Source organism: Anthonomus grandis, chromosome 9 (assembly GCF_022605725.1).
Source record: "Anthonomus grandis grandis chromosome 9, icAntGran1.3, whole genome shotgun sequence".
NCBI lineage: Eukaryota > Metazoa > Arthropoda > Insecta > Coleoptera > Curculionidae > Anthonomus > Anthonomus grandis.
The window spans coordinates 9471298-9488999 of NC_065554.1; the positions used below are offsets into that span (position 1 = coordinate 9471298).

The 17702-nt window shown below is 32.5% G+C and overlaps 2 protein-coding genes across 2 annotated transcripts in view; both read left to right on the plus strand.

The window, feature by feature from the left end:
• Positions 1-15846, plus strand: part of LOC126740214 (phosphoglycerate kinase) — a 39607-nt gene extending 23761 nt beyond the window's left edge. The window contains exons 8-10 of the mRNA XM_050446147.1: positions 2443-2564; positions 7296-7396; positions 15486-15846. Coding sequence (XP_050302104.1) covers positions 2443-2564; positions 7296-7396; positions 15486-15625 — 363 coding nt within the window. The 3' untranslated portion in view covers positions 15626-15846. The remainder of the gene's footprint in view (positions 1-2442; positions 2565-7295; positions 7397-15485) is intronic.
• Positions 7413-15479, plus strand: LOC126740213 (uncharacterized). The gene is made up of 2 exons (XM_050446146.1): positions 7413-10339; positions 10526-15479. The coding sequence occupies exon 1, from the start codon at positions 8566-8568 to the stop codon at positions 10090-10092; it is 1527 nt and encodes a 508-aa protein (XP_050302103.1). The 5' UTR covers positions 7413-8565; the 3' UTR covers positions 10093-10339; positions 10526-15479.
• Positions 15847-17702: the final 1856 nt, after the last annotated feature.

Here is a 17702-nt window from a genome sequence, read left to right on the forward strand (position 1 = left end):
TGGAAGTAAGCTAAAGTTTGCCCTATCTTTAAAAAGGGCGATGCTGGAACAATAGAGAATTACCGCCCTATATCCATTTTGTGCAATTTCTCAAAGTTATTCGAGTTGGCTCTTTATAAATTAATTTTTCCCAAGGTTAAGTCCATGCTGGCCAACGATCAATATGGCTTTGTTTCTGGCCGCTCATGTACTACAAACCTAGCATTCTTCTCTCAGTTTGTGTGCGAAGCACTTAATGATAGAAGTCAAATCGATGTTATCTACACAGACTTTCAAAAGGCTTTTGACCAGATTGACCACTTCATCCTATTAAATAAGCTTGAACGCCAGTTTGGATTCTCCGATGGCTTGATAAAGCTCCTTAACTCCTATTTAGTTGACCGCTCTCAGTTTGTAGTGGTCGAAGGCTTTAGATCTGCTTGTTTTTCACCCACCTCTGGAGTTCCTCAGGGCTCTAACTTGGGCCCCCTTCTCTTTAACGTTTTCGCTAATGACTTGATCTCCACTCTCAATTGCTCTCGGTTAGCATATGCTGATGACCTAAAGCTTTTCCATAGGATTGACTCTATAGCAGATTGTGGTCTACTGCAAGAGAACATCAATACTGTACACCATTGGTGCACTTTGAACCGGCTTAACCTTAATGTTTCCAAGTGTAATGTGGCCAGCTACTTTCGTATCAAAAGTCCAATTGCCTTTAATTACTCAGTTAATGGAGAGTCTCTGGCAAGGTCTATCTGTTTCAAGGATCTTGGAGTCACCTTTGACCAAAAATTTTCTTTTATCCCTCACATCGAAGATACTGTTTCTAGAGCTACTCGCATGCTAGGCTTTATTATTAGAAATTGCAAACTTTTTTTGAACACTGCCACTACCAAAACTCTCTACTATGCATTTGTTAGATCCAGGCTGGACTACTGCTCCCTCATTTGGTCTCCCATTTACAACCAGCACATTCACCTATTAGAATCAGTCCAACGGCGATTCCTTAAATGTTTGGCATTTAAGGATGATGGAGTCTATCCTCCAAGGGGTTTTGACCATAACCTGCTGCTCTCTAGATATACTGAACGGTCACTTGCGAAGAGGAGAGAAATGCATTCGGTGAAATTCTTGTTTAATTTACTTAACCATAAAATTGACTGCCCATCCCTTTTGCAACGGATTTGCTTTCATATACCACGCCCAGGATCCAGACAGTGTCCAGCTTTTAACTTGGACACAGCCAGGTCCAACATTCTGTACCAGAGTCCTATTCACTTGATGTGTCAAAATTTTAACACTATTGCTGATTCTTGTGACATTCACCATGACGATTTTGCACTTATCTTGAATCACCTGCGTATGGTCGGTGGGGGAGGCTAGGTTATTTAGTTTTTAGTTATTTAGTTTTTAGCTTGAATACATTTATTTACTCATTTTTTTTTGCTCTTTTGATTTAAATTAATTCTTGATTCTTATCCTAATTTAGTGTTGATTTTTTATTATTTATTTTCTCAAGTTCACTACTTTTTTTTTTATTATATAGCAATTCTTTTATAGTTCTTTTATAGTTTAGTTGCATGAATCTAATACAATTCATGCATTCGTACATTTATATATTTAATTGATTTTCCTGTAACTGGGTATATGTAACCTGTTGGAAATAAAGCTTATTATTATTATTATTATTTCCTGCAATTTTGCAAGCACCCAAAGGTCTCAAACCTATGGATAATTGCAAAAATTGTGCTGCGTACGGGAATGGGCCGATTTTCGAACGTGAATGCAATTCTGCCTGATATTTCATCGACAGAACTGCCGGCATAATACCTAATAATTTGAGAGACACATTTTAACAAGAAAATAGCGAACGGTTTTAAATTTAATCTTTGCTGATTAAGCATGAAGCTAGGAATAAAAATAACGTTAAACGTTTAAAATGCAATCTCATATTGGCGGTGCAGTGTGTTGGGGATAAGAATTGTCTCCTTTTTCGATGAACGAGCGGAGAACCGTGCGGCAGAAATATCAGTGTTGCCAAACGTATTAATTTGGAAACGGCATGTATTGTGCCCTCTATCTGTCTCTTGCGGACTCCATAATATGTCTCCTCTCGCTTACGCTCATAGACTATTTCCTATAGGCGAGGTTTGAATGATTATATCTGTATAGATACAGTCATAATTCTTTTAATACATCAACAATACACAAATTTCAGTACCCATAATATGTTTTTTAAATATTAATTTAATTCGTATATAAAACCAATCGATACAAGACATCATTACGATATTATCGAATAGATCGATAGCACATATAAAAAATACTGGTTGAACAGAGTACATGTTGTGTGGAATTTGAGAAATATGAATGTTGTAATATCTCTTAATAAGCGTTTTACTGTAAAATTAAATCTCGTTTACATGTGAAACACTCTGTAAAAGATCTTTTTTTTTTCAGTCCAGCTGTGCCTCTGTTGAAAGTGGCATTCCAGATGGATGGATGGGTTTGGATATTGGACAAAAAACCATTGAGCTATTTAAAGAACCAATCAGGAGAGCTAAAGTTATTGTGTGGAATGGGTAAGGGCTTTTATAATACCATAATTTTTTTCGTAACTAAAGTCAATAATTTATAACATAAACCATTTATAATCCAGTGTCAGGGGGCATTTAAAATGATATCACTGTAGCTTTTCAAAGATATTCAAAAGATAAAAGATATGTAGATTAAAGGACGTCGGTTAGTAGAAAAAAACATTTGTCATCAATTAATCTTATGTTTAGAGAGTTTCCAAATTTTCAGTTGTTTCCTATATACAGGCAAAATCTGAAAAGTATGTAAAGTTGTATTTTTTTTAACTGTTTGGCACAAAGAAGGGCGGCTCTTTTTTGTTATTCAAGGTTTTTAAGAAAGTTTATATAATTTAAAAAGATAAAACATAAAAAATATGAGCTTTCTCACAGTGATGCAGATTGGGATTGAACCTTCAAGAGTACAATATTCTATTATTTTTTAACTGCAAATGAAGATCTAATTAGTATGACAAAAAAATTTGAAATTCATTAATAAAAAAAGAATATCAAATGATATTTCAAAGAAAATGGTTTGAACTAATTCTGTCGTTAGTAATGGCCAGGAACTGGTTTGCTACTCATTTTTCTACAGTTTAATTAAATGCAATATCAGCACCTCCTGAAAAAACCTTTAGTCAAATTATTTGAATGACGTATGTACAGATATTCTTTTATACACATTTTCTATATTTCAGTCAGGGTAATGATATTCAAAATTATTCAAGTCTTTTGAACTCGCATTGTAAGGGGATTTTTATTGATGAACAGCGTGTGTTTAGAGATGGCGTATCACTTAGTTTTTGGGTGATTTTAGGGGGCAGAGCTAAAATAGGTAAAGGTATATCAAATAAGATTGAAGTGTGTTTTAGGGTTCCCTAGGTGGACACCACTCTTAGATTACTATTTAACCTGTTTGTTAATGATCTTAGAGATTTCCTGGAAAATTGTGATAATGTTCGATGATGATCTCAAATAATGTTGAAATCATCATCAAACATATGATTTGTGATTTAGCTTAAGTATAGTTCAGTTATCTAGACGTCTTAATATAATATCTTAAATCATTGTTGGAACGTGTTCAAACAAAATCAAAGAGACTTTAATAATGTATAACAAGGAGGAAAAAAAAAGTCAAAGTATCACAAATGTATTAGTTAGTCTATTAGTTAGGTTACGCGTTTCGCCTTACGACATCATCAGACCTCATTTTCAGTACAATAAGATTGTTTGATATTGGTTTTATGTGTAAGTTACTAAATGACATTACAACTTATCCTGATTTACTTTTCCAAGTTAAGGCTGAGACAAAATTTAATTTATTTCCTATTGGCTTCCATAGAACGAAGTACGGTAAGAAACAGAGAAGTTAGGCTTTTAAATAATTCATTTCAGTCATATAAGACGGCTTTTTAGTTTAATGTGCTATCTCTATTATACAGGGTGGTCGGTAATGAATGCCAAAAAGCAATTTTACGTTAACTTCGTGAAAATATCGATGTTGAGCCAAATATGCCTTAGTGGATCTGTTTTTTCTATATAGCTCAACTTCAAATGGGGAATCGGAGGTTTTTGGGAATGAGGAATATAATTTTATTCTATTTTTAGAATAAAATTATTACTAAGTGTAGAGGGCGCTAGTTACATCATATTCATACGCTATTTCATTCCGTAACTTTCTTCCTAGTACAGTTTTATTATTTTTTATTAAAGTGATTGATAAAATGATGGGTTTTAAGAAAAAATGATATACTACGTTTATTTTGGTTAAAAAATCCGTTTTCGAAATAATTGCATTTAAACGTTCTGTTGCACAGTCAAATCTACTAAATACCGATAACAAATTAACGTAGTCATGGATACGTAACAATCATTAGACTAAAGTCAGGCATATTGACACTTATTAATTTGAAAAATAGGTCTTATAACCGGTGTTATGGTCTTATAACGTTAATTAAAAACTCGTCGGAACGCGTCGGCAGAAAAAAACCAAGAGATCAGATTTGCTAAAAAGTGATTGAGGATTTTAAAAATAATCTTTATTTTAAGAAAAAGCAGTAACGTAGTCTTTTTTTCACTAAAAATATTCAATAGAAGACCTATAGGGACGCCACTGGCAGAGAAAATATTTTTTTTGCAATTTGCAATTCTATGCATCAAAAAATGCGTCTTGATGCATAGAATAAATGTACCAAATTTCATAAAAATGTCTACAATATTGTTTAAGTTATTATTAAAAAACTGATTTTTTTTTGAAAACTTTAACACCCTGTATCTCAAAAGTAAAGACATTTAGGACATATGTTTATAGGAACTTTTTTTCTTAAAATGGGTCCAGAAATCACCCCCTTAAATATTAACACGTATTTAGGGAACGTATATGTATATAGAGTTTATATAGAAGAAAACCTTGCACGAGAGCAACTATTGCAAAAAATTCATGATTCCACCAATGTTATCAGGAATAAACAATGAACTATATATTCCAAGTAAGGCACTATTTGGTGAAATGGTTAAGAAAATGCCTGGAAGTGAATCGAAGTGGCATAAATTATTGTTGGGTTACCTTGTAGTCCTTTTGCACACCTGATGAGATGTTTTTGCCCTATACCTGTCTGAAACAAAGTATAGTTACTTTATTTCAAATTTCTTATTGTCATAATCTGTAGGGAATATTTTCAAATTCAAAAAAATTGTAAGGTTATTCCTGTTTTTAAAAAAGAGAATTCTAATTTGGTTGAGAACTATAAGCCAGCTTTAACTTCCTGTTTCTCTAAAATATTGGAATATGCAATGCTTGATAGGCTTTTAGCTTATCTCATAAAAAACAAAATATGTTCGGAAAGACAACACGGTTTTCTGTTGGGTAGATCTAACTCGTCTGCCATTTTGTCGTTTTTATTTGAGGTTTTCGATGCACATGAGATAGGTGAGCGCTCTGTAAGGATCTTTTGCGACCTAACTAGAGCGTTCGACTGTGTCAGCCATGATGCTTTGTTGTGCAAGATGAAATCATACGGCATTAGAGATGTCGTCTTAAATTGGTTCGCCTCCTTTTTAGCATATCGGACACAACACGTGGAATTAAAAAATAAATTATATTCATATTGTTAAAACAATCTTCACACTGACTTAAGAGTACCTCAAGGTTCGGTGCTCGGGCTTGTGTTGTTTCTTATATTTGTAAATTCATTGCCAGATTTAATGTATAGCCACATTATTATGTACGCGGATGATACATCAGCCCTCCCTTGTTCGACAACAAAGTACAGAACATATGCACCTTACTGCGGGAAAAGCATGGCACGAGCTAAACAATTGGTTTACTGTAAATGAACTTTGCCTTAATAACAAGAAAACAAATTATATGGTTTTTTGCACTCATCGGGATCAATTAAATTTTGATCTTGATATATATTTAAGCAATAATGGTAGTTTCTTGCAACGTCAACAAACAATAAAGTTTCTTGGCTTGATAGTAGATGACACTCATGATATTAGATGACACACACATTCATGGGAGGCACATTGCAATGATCTGTCATTAAAATTAGGTAGCCTTTGTTATGCCATAAGAAATATTAGACCTTTAATGGATAAAAACCAATTGGTTTGTATATACTATGCCATAATCCACTCTAGGATTTTGTATGGGATCCAGTTCTGGCGTTTTTCGGCATATTCGTGTAGTTATTAGATGTATGGCGGGAGGGATACATCTAATAACTACCGAGAGAGAACCCCCTAAAACTTCCTGCAGATCGCTTTGTAGTCAATTTGAGATTTTAACTGTTCCGTATATGTATATATTTCAACTGTGTTTATTTGTTTTTAAAAATCTTAATTTATTTGTGACAAATGGTTTTTTTCATAATTATCCAACTAGACTAAGAAATGATTTATCTTTGTTGTGTACTAGATTAACTCTCAAAAAATGTTCAATTCAATTCAAGTCAATTCAAAATTGTCAATCCTGAAAATATGTCTAAAAGTATTTAATAAATTACCGAATAACATAAAAAATTGCAATAGTTTGGCAACAATTTAAAAGAAATTGAAAGCTTACCTTTCAAAGTGATAACTTGCTGTAACCTAAATATTTATTTTCGTTTTATATGCTTAATCATATTTTTGAGTAAGCAGGCTAGATTTAGTGATAGTGTAGATTTAGGTATATAATGTTTGCAATTTCAGCTTCTTTAAACATGGACGAATTCCATACACTGTATTGTGTCAAATTTAGATAATAAAATTTGAATTTAAAGGGTGGATATTTTACGCATTGATTAAACTGTTTTTCATTATTTTATGGCATAAAACTAGCGCCTTCTGCACTTTATGTCAAAAAATAGAATAGTCATATTTCTCATCCCCAGATTTTATCTCGATATCTCAAAAACAACTTGCTATAGAGAAAAAACAGATTCGAAGATTACATTTTAATACCCTGTATCTTATTTATAAGCGACATTTCACTAAGGCATATTTGGTTCAACATCGATATTTTCACGAGGTTATTAGGCGAAACTCATAAATTGACTCAAAACCGGGTTGTACTATAATGAAAGAAAGAATTTTTCAGTGAAACCAATGCCAAACTATGGAAGTGGCATAAATTATTGCTGGGTTACCCTGTAGTCCTGTTGCACACCTGCCTTTTTCTTTGTTTGATCAAACCTTTTAAGATGTTTAATTTTTTAACATATGCACTGATATAGCACAATAATATAAATATTTTAGACCTGCTGGTGTATTCGAATGGGATAAGTTTGCCAATGGTACCAAAGCTATCATGGATGAAGTTGTGGCTGTAACCAAAACTGGAGCTGTTACAATTATTGGTGAGTTTTATTTAAGTTTTTTAAAAAAAATCATTTTAACAATATCATTTTTTTTCTGTCCTTAAAAGTATAAATCTTATGAAAAACTTGACTTCACTTCGAATTTCAAAATTTAGTTTAAATCTTTTTAGTCATAGTTAAATTAAAAAAAGAGTTTTTTACCTGATAATTCATAAGTTAGGAAGCAGTACTCTGACGTCTTTTTGCGGTTTTTGTCTGGTTTAGGTCAGTGTTTTATATTTCAATTTCGGTCTTTTGGTAATTTCGACCTCCACCCTCAATTTTTAATGTGGTTGTTTGGTTGAGGACCCAATGGCTTCTTGAGAAGCTTTTAGGGGAAAACAGAATAAACTTAAGATTAGTTTAATCTAAGCACGTCTATTTAAATCCATCAAAAGATTTACACTATTCACAGCTTTGTTTGGAATGAAACAAAAAAAATACAGTTACCTGATCCTAATGCCATTCCATATCCACGCCCTTACAAAAAAAAAATTACTTCACAGAAAGAAAACGGTATTTGTAATGGCGTACACGACTGTTGGGGTAAAATTGGGTATGGTTACACCGTAATTTTGGCTCTGCGTCATCTATCCCGGCGCGTCATCTCTCCCGACTTTACCCTACGTACCATAACTCAAACACCAAGATATAATATAAATTCTTTTTGTAGCAACATGCTTTACAGATGTCAAAGAAAAATGTAGATTTGCGCCATGCCTTTTACAGCATTTATGCGTTATTACATTTTTTAATAATCATTATTAAGTATAAATCTTATGACAGCTTATATAGTTGTTCCACATTTAAAAGGTTACTTTCTTGGAATAATAATTGACTCGGGTATCTTTTTGTTTTAAACATAATTATTTTTATTATATATTTTTGAGCAATGTCTAAACTATTTAAGACATTCTTGCAGGCACTACCCCAAACAATTATTTGACTTAATTAATTGACAAAACAAATTTTGCAAAAATACTAACAATAATTTCAAGAAAAGTACAAGTAAAACTATACAATTTATACGTAACCATAAAGAGCTTGTAATCACAAAAGCAGATAAGGGTAATTGCACCGTAATCCAAAACAAGTATGACTTTGACCAAAGGATAGTTAATGCTCTCAATGATACTGAAACTTATAAAAAATTAAATAAAAATCCTACCATGAACATTCAAAGTAAAACTAACAAAATTATATCACAAATTTTTGATAAAAAAATGATATCGATTGAACAACAAAAATGGTTAAAAATTAATAATGGTGTCGCTCCCAAAATCTATTTTTTACCAAAAATTCATAAATTGGGGACACCACTACGACCCATAGTCTCTTTTACTGGTTCCCCTCTTTACAATTTAACAAAACTTTTGTCCAACATTTTACATTTTTTTATAAAAGATGAACGATATGTGAAAAATTCTTTTGATTTCGCTAATTACATTAAAGAGCAAACAGTCCCTGAAGGTTATATTCTTGTATCGTTGGATGTTGTTTCTTTATTTACTAATATACCGGTGGACCTAGTAACTGATATAATCACTCAAAAGTGGCATCTTATCCGGCCTAATACATCGCTAGACCTTGAAACAGTTGTTTTTCTTTTTAATTTTTGTATTGAGAATAATTATTTCCAACATGGTGAAAATTTCTATACCCAAATTTTTGGCCTAGGAATGGGAAACTGCATGTCCCCAATATGCTCAGACATTGTAATGGCACGACTACAAGATCAGTGTATTTCTGAACTATCTTTTAATGTACCTTTTTTCTGTAGGTACGTTGATGACATAATCACGGCAATTCCAAATAAAAAAGAAAACGAAATTCTATCAGTCTTCAATAGTTTCCATCCACGTTTACAATTCACTATCGAACAAGAAATTAACTGTAGTCTTCCATTTTTGGATGTTAAAGTCATAAGATCCACAGATGGTACCATAAAAACAGATTGGTATCAAAAACCAACTTTTTCAAAACGCATTTTAAATTATTTTTCAGAACATCCTATGACACACAAAATAAATGTAATAAAAAACCTAAAACATCGGTGCTTGAGACTTTCTAGTCTAGAATATCATAAAAAAAACCTTCATTATGTTCAGACAATTTTAAAGAAAAACAACTACCCCCTATCAATTATTAAAAAAATAATTAACGACACCGAGAACATTACTCAAAATATTACACGAAACAATGAAAATAATCAATTGACTTATTTCAAGATTCCTTACATTAACACACTTTCTCATAAAATTAAAAAGACCATACAATCAAAATCTGATGTTATTAAAATCTCAGAAAGAAGTGAAAACTCGGTAAGAAAACATTTCTTTACGAAGCTTAAAACTAAAGACGCCTTTGATTTACATTCTAACATTATTTATAAAATACCTTGCTCTGGGTGTGATGTGTGTTACATTGGTCAGACGGGTAGATATTTGAGGCAGCGCCTATACGAACATGAGTATGATTGTAGGAATTTAGCCCTTAAAAAAAACCCTACTGCTTTAGCTGAGCACAAAATGAATACAGGACACAATTTTAATTTTGGCAAGACTACAATTATGGGCCAACAGCAGCTTTTTAAAAAGAGACTTCTAGCCGAAATGATAAACATAAAAAAACATAATAATGCGGTAGACAATCTAAGTTCTTCTTATTTTAATCTAATAGATCAAATCAAAATGTAAACTTTTGGGACTGTTTTGGTTCTTATCTCTAAAAAGAATGCGTCTATTGTGTTCTCGCATACCCGGTTTTTCTGGCTAGATGCTAAATTATTATTGTACACCGTAGAATCAATTTTAAAGCAACTGTCTGTGATACAACCCATCAATTTAAACCGTTTTTGTTAAAAAAATAATATTTTATATATTCTATGTTACCTGTGTGTCCTGTAAACATGATTTTTTATGACAAGCAAAATCACACTGTTATGTAAGCAATTTTATCATTTTTTTTTTGTTGTGTAATTTTTTTTTAATTCAAATCTAAGATTTTGTTGTTTTTTTTTTTTTGTTTTTCTGTTTTTTTCTTTTTTGGTGGTATCAACATAACCTCAAAAAGTTAAATTTTGTTTATATATAATAATCCTTTTTTACTGTGTCTTTTTTGTTACCTTAGGGCCCTGATGAAGCAATAAAATTATTGCGAAACGTTGGCCAGTACATAAAGTGACGTTTGTTTTTATTCCTTCGATCCCATCCCACAACTAAACTCAAGATTTCAAACCTATAGGATCGCAACTAAAATTATTGAATATTACCAAACAATTATCCCATAATTGATAAGAGACTCTACAAGAGAAAAGTAAATTGTTTTTAATAGCTTAAAGGTCAAAATGTTGCGTAATTCATAAAACGTATGCATGACTTTTTTTATTTTTGTAGTGACATACTCCAAATGTATGGTCCATTTTAAACATTTATCTATATAGATACCCAAATATTTTAGATACTCCACTCTTTCCACCTCCCAATCACAAACACCCATATCAGGTTCACAGTATACACTGTGGGTTTTTAATTTATGAAAGTCAGGTAATGTTTTCGTACTCATGGCAAATGTAAAAAATTTTGTCTTGTCAATATTTGATGACAATAAACTATTATCTAACCAGTATTTAATTGTTGAAATTGCAATCTCTGCCCTTTTAATAGTTGTCTCCCATGTTTCCCCTACAATGAAAACTACAATATCGTCAGCAAAACAGTATACCTCACCTTGATCCAAAATCGAAAATATGCCATCAATATAAACATTAAAAAGAAAGGGAATTGAACACAATACCCTGAGGCACACCATAGTCAACAAAGACTGAATTACTTCTAATTCAGAGAATAATTTTAATTTTATGAGGTTTTTTGCCCCTAATTCCCATTTTATCCAGCCTCTCTGGTAGAATATGATGCGCCACAGTGTCAAAGGCTTTGGCCAAATCGAAAAATATCTCCAAGACCCTCCTACCCCTTATACAAGTTACCTACAATGGACTCTGTTTTCCGGCAAACTGGTTTTTTGAGAACAAGTTATTACTTTCTATGAAATACTGTAGTCTTGGTTAAATGCACTTTTCAACCAGTTTGCTTAATGTGCTTGTTATAGATATCGTCCTATGGTTTGTGGTTAACTCTATATTTCCTTGTTTAAAAATAGGCACTATATTTGTCTTTTTAAGCACACTTGGATAAATTTCACCACTAAAAATGCAGTTGACAATATGCGACAGAGGTTTTAATAATAAGTGTCTGTGATTATGTTTGATGATCTCAGAAGTAATTAAATCATCTCCACTTGCTCTATTGTTTTTTAAGATTTTAATTTGTAATATTTATTTATTTTCTGTAAAAGGAGTGAAGTAAAAGGAATTTAAGTTAATCTCAGTTCTTTCTATATAATTTGCTCTTGACTTTTTAATTTTACTTGCCAACCTTTGCCCTACTCTACTAAAATAATTATTAAATTCATCAGCAATCAAGGCGGTATCAGTCAGGGTTCTGCTATTTTCGTTGACAATCTTTTTTATTTCACAGTTTTTTGTTATGTCATTAGTGGCCTCTTACCACTTTCCAAGTATTTTTTAGATCATTATTGCAGTTTTGAATCTGTGTTATTTGGATTTAATGTACATTGCCTTTTAAGTTTGTCACGCTTTCTTATAGAAGTTAGTAGTCCCTGAGTGATCCACAGACTTAATCTTAGATTTTTACAACTAATTTTGCAATTCTAAGTACATGTCTCAATCACATTTTGCAAAACAGTTAGAAACTTCACAGTACAGGACTCTATATGTGAATTTGCCACTATGTTATTCCAACCTAATTTGGATAGTTTTCTAAGTTTTTCCAACTTTATATAGTCAATTTTTTATATTTCGTTTTTTTTTAGTACAAAAAAACTCAGATTTAAGTCTAATATTCAATAGAAAGGATAATGGCCTGTAAAGTCTCTATTTAAAATAACTGAACTTATTTCATTCTATAGCGTGTAAATAAATAGATGCGAAAAAATTCAGGGACTGATTTTTGGGAAAATTTTAAGAAAAAATTTTTATATGAACGTATGTCTTAAAAGGCGTAACTTTTAAGATACCGGGTGGTAAACATTAAAGAAAAATATATTGAATTAAAAATGTATTGAAAAAATTAGCCTCAGAAAATGCCTTTTGATGCGTAGAAAATGCATACCAAACATTACTAAAATATTCACAGGTATTGTAAAAAAACTTATATTTTTTTTCAATCTTTACGACCTGGTATCTTAAAAGTATAATATAAAGTTTTTTTCTTAAAATTTACCCAAGAATCAACCCCTGAATTTTTTCGCATCTATTTATTTAAACCCTGTATATATATCACTCACTTGCATTTAACAAATAAGTGATTAACACAAGTTGCCGAGTTCCCCTGTACTCTTGTGGGTGAATTTACCATACCAGAAAAACCATAATTGTGCAGCAAGCTTAAATGTTTCACGGTTCATCAATGGTTTTGTGACACTTAGATACTGAACTTTAAGAGATTTCATATCATTTGCCTGAATAATATGCCTTTCTTGGAATATATCGGTCTTAGCATAAATTGCACACCCATCAAAGTTATTTAGCATGCTTTCATTCCAAAAAATAGTTTATCCTGGAATGTTAGATTCGAGAAAAACTAAAAAATTGTCATAATTCTTATATATACTTTTTATATTTACATGTATTCTACTTAAGCTTGCTATGGAGTCTCTAAAAAAAGGAACTTGAGTAAGATTATCACAAACTGTTGCCTCCTTCTTTCTGTATTCATTAAGTGCGACGTTTAAACGACTAATATTAGTCCTATCTATCAACTTATCAATCTTACCTCTACCCATATGATTAAATGAAAGAAAGTTTAAGAAAAAAAAATAGTTTAAGCTATCCTCTGCATTCTGTAGGTCCGGATCTGATTTTATTTTAATAGGCCTATCGCCATCTGATTTCCTTAGAAAAATATTACCATGTGATGTGTATACAGCCCTATAGGTAAACCTTGATTTCAGTTCTCTAGCTTTTTGAAATAATTTTCTCTTATAAACAGTCATATCATCGTTCAGGTAAAGTTTTCCATCCTTCCCATCCAGATTTCACCCTCTTACAGTTATTCTCCTCCGCTGTCTAACTTGCACCATGATCTGTCTCTTTTTCTCAAACTTTACCAGTATTCTTCCCCCTTCTCTCTTCTCTAGTTGGTAAGACTCTTAGCGTTACATCCCCGGCTTTACAAATTTGTTTTGTTATTTTATGTAGGTTGGGTTCTTTTTTGCTTTGGGACACCTACAATTATTAGGTTATTAGCTCTTTCATGCTGTTCAATTCCATCTAAGGTGCTTTCCAATAACTGGACCCTTTGTTTGAGCTCCAAATTCCTCGAAACATAGCCATTCTTCTTCCTAGTACGCCATCTTTCTACGAAGGTTCGCGATCAATTTTTCTCGTTTACAAGGGCTCCAAGGAATATTTAACGGACGGCACTTGTTCCACAGACTGATTGTTAATTTGAAAGATCGTACGTCTTGGTGCTATGGAGAACAACACAACCACGTTGGTCTTGGCAACGTTTATGTGTAGACCATACTGTGTGCTATGTTCAACGATGATATTTATATCGATATATTCTGGAAACGTGAGAGGCTGGCGACCACGATCGCGTCGTGCGTCGCTTAGTCACCATACCATAGCCAGAGAAACACACCCAAACCATAAACGTTACCACTTCCGGGCGGGTGTACGCGTAATTGAGCCTTTCATTGATAGGTCGTTTTACGTAGCTCATACCATCACTCTGGAATTTTGATTCGAAATTGAATTTTGATTCGTCGCTCCACATGACTTTTCTCCACTGACGAGTGCACATGAGCTTTTGCAAAGTTTAACCTGGCGCGTTTTTCTTTGACAGTAATGATTTTTTAACTAGTCTCCTGCCATATAATTTTGCTTTAATTAGCCTGCTTCTTATGGTCCTTGAATTTACGCCAATTGCCATAGTTTCCGAAATACGAGCCCGGATTTTGTTAGAGCTAATAAAGGGTTCATTTTCGGCAATTCCTAAAATTTCTTTATCATATTAAATTCATCGTATATATATTACATTATATTCATCGTAATAAAGTTGTTTTTTTTGTGTCCCAGACCTTTTTTCTTCAGATACGCCTTTTGTCTCGCGAAATCTCTTTAGAATGGAGGAAATAATGCTTTTGTTTAAGAAAAATATTCTAGGGGTATAAGCCGGCTTTTTCCCGTTTTAAAAAAAGATTACAATGCGGTATTTAATATCCATTGATAGGTATTTACGACGAGGCATATTACTATTTAAGAAAATCTTCACTATTTGCGGTAACTATGAACGTTATGCGACACTATGACTTTTTAAAAAGTAAAACTGACAGAGTGACAGGTTATAAATCTTGTACAATCTACAATAATCCAATAGCTCACAATAATCTCATATGATCTTAAAACTAAGGGTTTATATAGATAAAATATGCTGATGTAGCCAACCACATTGTGGATTGTGAGATTCAGCAGTTCTCACGATGATCATTTGGTTAACTACGCCATTGGAAAAGTCTATGGTGAAGAGTCAACGGTTTTCACGGATATAACTCGGTTTTAACACCAAATAAATTAAAACGCGGTATAAAAATTCCAAAGTTGAGCCACTTTTTTCATCACAAAAACACCAAATGATATAAATTCTAATATGTTTTTATCAAATTATATTTGTCTACTTAGTTCGAAGGAATATCTCTAATATTATATTAAATTTAAAGAAATTATTGGCATTTTTAAAAAGTTGCATGCACTTTACATTTTGCCATTACTGTATATTATCTTTCACAAAAAGAAAAATCAATAAACCTTGTGATCGGCTGTTATGACCATAGAAAATAAAATGAGTTATGAAAACGACGGTGTAAATGGCAGTAATTAACAGCACTGTTTTAACTTTTTTGAGTTATGAATTCTGAGATAAAAGTTATGACTGCATTAAGAAAAGTTATATATACCCAGCATTAGTATTATGTAACCTAAAATATCTAAAGAAATTATTTTTAGGCGGAGGTGACACAGCTACCTGCTGTGCTAAATACGGCACAGAGGACAAAGTGTCCCACGTCTCCACTGGTGGTGGTGCTAGTCTCGAGCTCCTGGAAGGAAAAGTTTTACCTGGAGTAGCTGCCCTATCAGATGCATAGAGTTTTAGTTCAAAGAGGTAGTCAACAAAACACCATTGGAAAATTGTAAGATGTTTCGATGAATTTATTTATTAAAATGAGTGTACTTGAGTTCGTAGATCGGTCTGTATATCTAAAAGTAAATATGTGTTTAAACATGTTCAAATTGTATGGTACAGTTAAAAGATGTAAGTACGCGTTTTAATGAATGTATTGCTTTAATAAATTTTGTTTGTGATATATTTAATGTTTTTTTTTGAGGGAAGGAGTATGTACTAATTTTATAGTTATAAACCAAAGATTATTCATGATTTATAAAAAACTTACAAACATACGTTTTTGGGGTATAGTCGTTTTATTCTTATTTGAAGGGACAAGACATTAAGCTATAATTTTTTTTATAGGATTCTGATTTTTTATAGGGGCCTATTGCAGCTAATGTTTTTAGATATAGTTTTTTTGTTCATAGCAGTTTAAATGACTAATTAAATTGCTTTTATTTGGTTGACTGTTAATAACCAAACCAAATTGAATAGTGATTTACCAGACACATATTAAATAGTGCAGGACCAGAAATTTATAGTTAGTGCTTTAAGGTTTAGAGGAGATGTTTGTTGGGCGTGCCTCAAAACACCGCGCCCTGCAAGAATAAAGGTAAGTGAATTATAGCCAGTTTTATTTTAAATAAACAAAAGGCAGTTAAGAAATATAGCACATAGTAAAACACAAAATAAGCCTTAATCGTTAACACTACTATATTATAAAAAAATGCAATTAAATCATTGTTGTAAAAATTATAAGACAGTTTCTTGTTAAAATTACAACCCCTGAAATCAAAACTTTACGCACCAAAGTTCTAAAACATTAAAAAACCCAATATCTTGCTAGTATGTAACTACCCTTTGGCCAAATTCAGTAACCTACCACACATTACACTGTACAATATGTATGTACTAAATCAAATAAAAAATAAATATACCTTTCATTGCGGTTGCTTACATATAATACTTTATGAAAATCCGGATAGTGAGATTAAAAGGTATTGAATAAATTATTATTTAGGTAGATTTGTAAATTACATTATAATGTAAAGTACCAAGAAAGAACCTTAGACACTAGAAAATAATCAATAAATTGAGAAGCCATCAAATGATATAAATTAGCCAATATGACTAGTTCCAAAATCAAAATAACAATAACAAATCAGAAATCATGACATTGCTTATACGTTCCTTTTATCTTCTTTAACCTGGTAACCCATTGTGCAAGGACAGCAGGTGGCTAAGGTCCAATGAATAACGTCATGAAGAAGCAATAAATCCTGATAAAGCTCTAATTTATGATGGGAACATCACCTGAGATGGCGCGGAATGGTCTTGGGATGGCCCTTAAAACTAAGATCTCACTTAAGACTTGGTTTAGGACGCGGCATAAGATTCTAAAATTAACACGTGAAACCTTAACAATAGCGGCCTTAAAAACCATGAGAAAACGTTTAACAAAGAATAGGAATCAAGCTTACCTCAAGATGTTCGAGAGTCTTTTATAAAGTCTATTAAAGTAATCTTTCACATAACATGGCTAGTGTCGCCATGAGGTAACTATGAGGTCGAATTCCAACCTCGGGCAATTCGAACTTGTTAACCTGAAGACCACACCATTTGGAAAGAAAGCCAAAACACAATTTCTGGGTACCTCTTCGATGGATAATCCCACGCAGGCACAGTTTTACAAGAATTGACAATTCAATCAAAAATACAAACGTTGCCTTGCTTAGCTTTAAGTTGCAGAGAACAGATGCGAAGAACAGCTAACGCCATTTAGGAGTACTTACATATTTGTAAAATGCCATTAACTAGACACTTGATGTCTTGATCAGTTCTATTCATACAATATTAAATTATTACACTATAAAAGCAACCAAAACAATAAAAACGCTTCAACACGCCAGAACTTGCACGCCTTTAAACCTCAGGACTTATTGTAACGTGCTGGGAATCATCCTCCAGTCTAAGTTAGCGAGTCCGCATGCCAGCTTGGGGATTGTAAGGTTTCTCAGCAGAGAAACTCCTCCTCTAGAAAATACAATGCGTCAAAC

What these genes read in the sequence shown, in the direction of transcription:
- LOC126740213 (XM_050446146.1), top strand. Translation starts at nt 8,566, where the DNA reads ATGAACATTCAAAGTAAAACTAACAAAATTATATCACAAATTTTTGAT.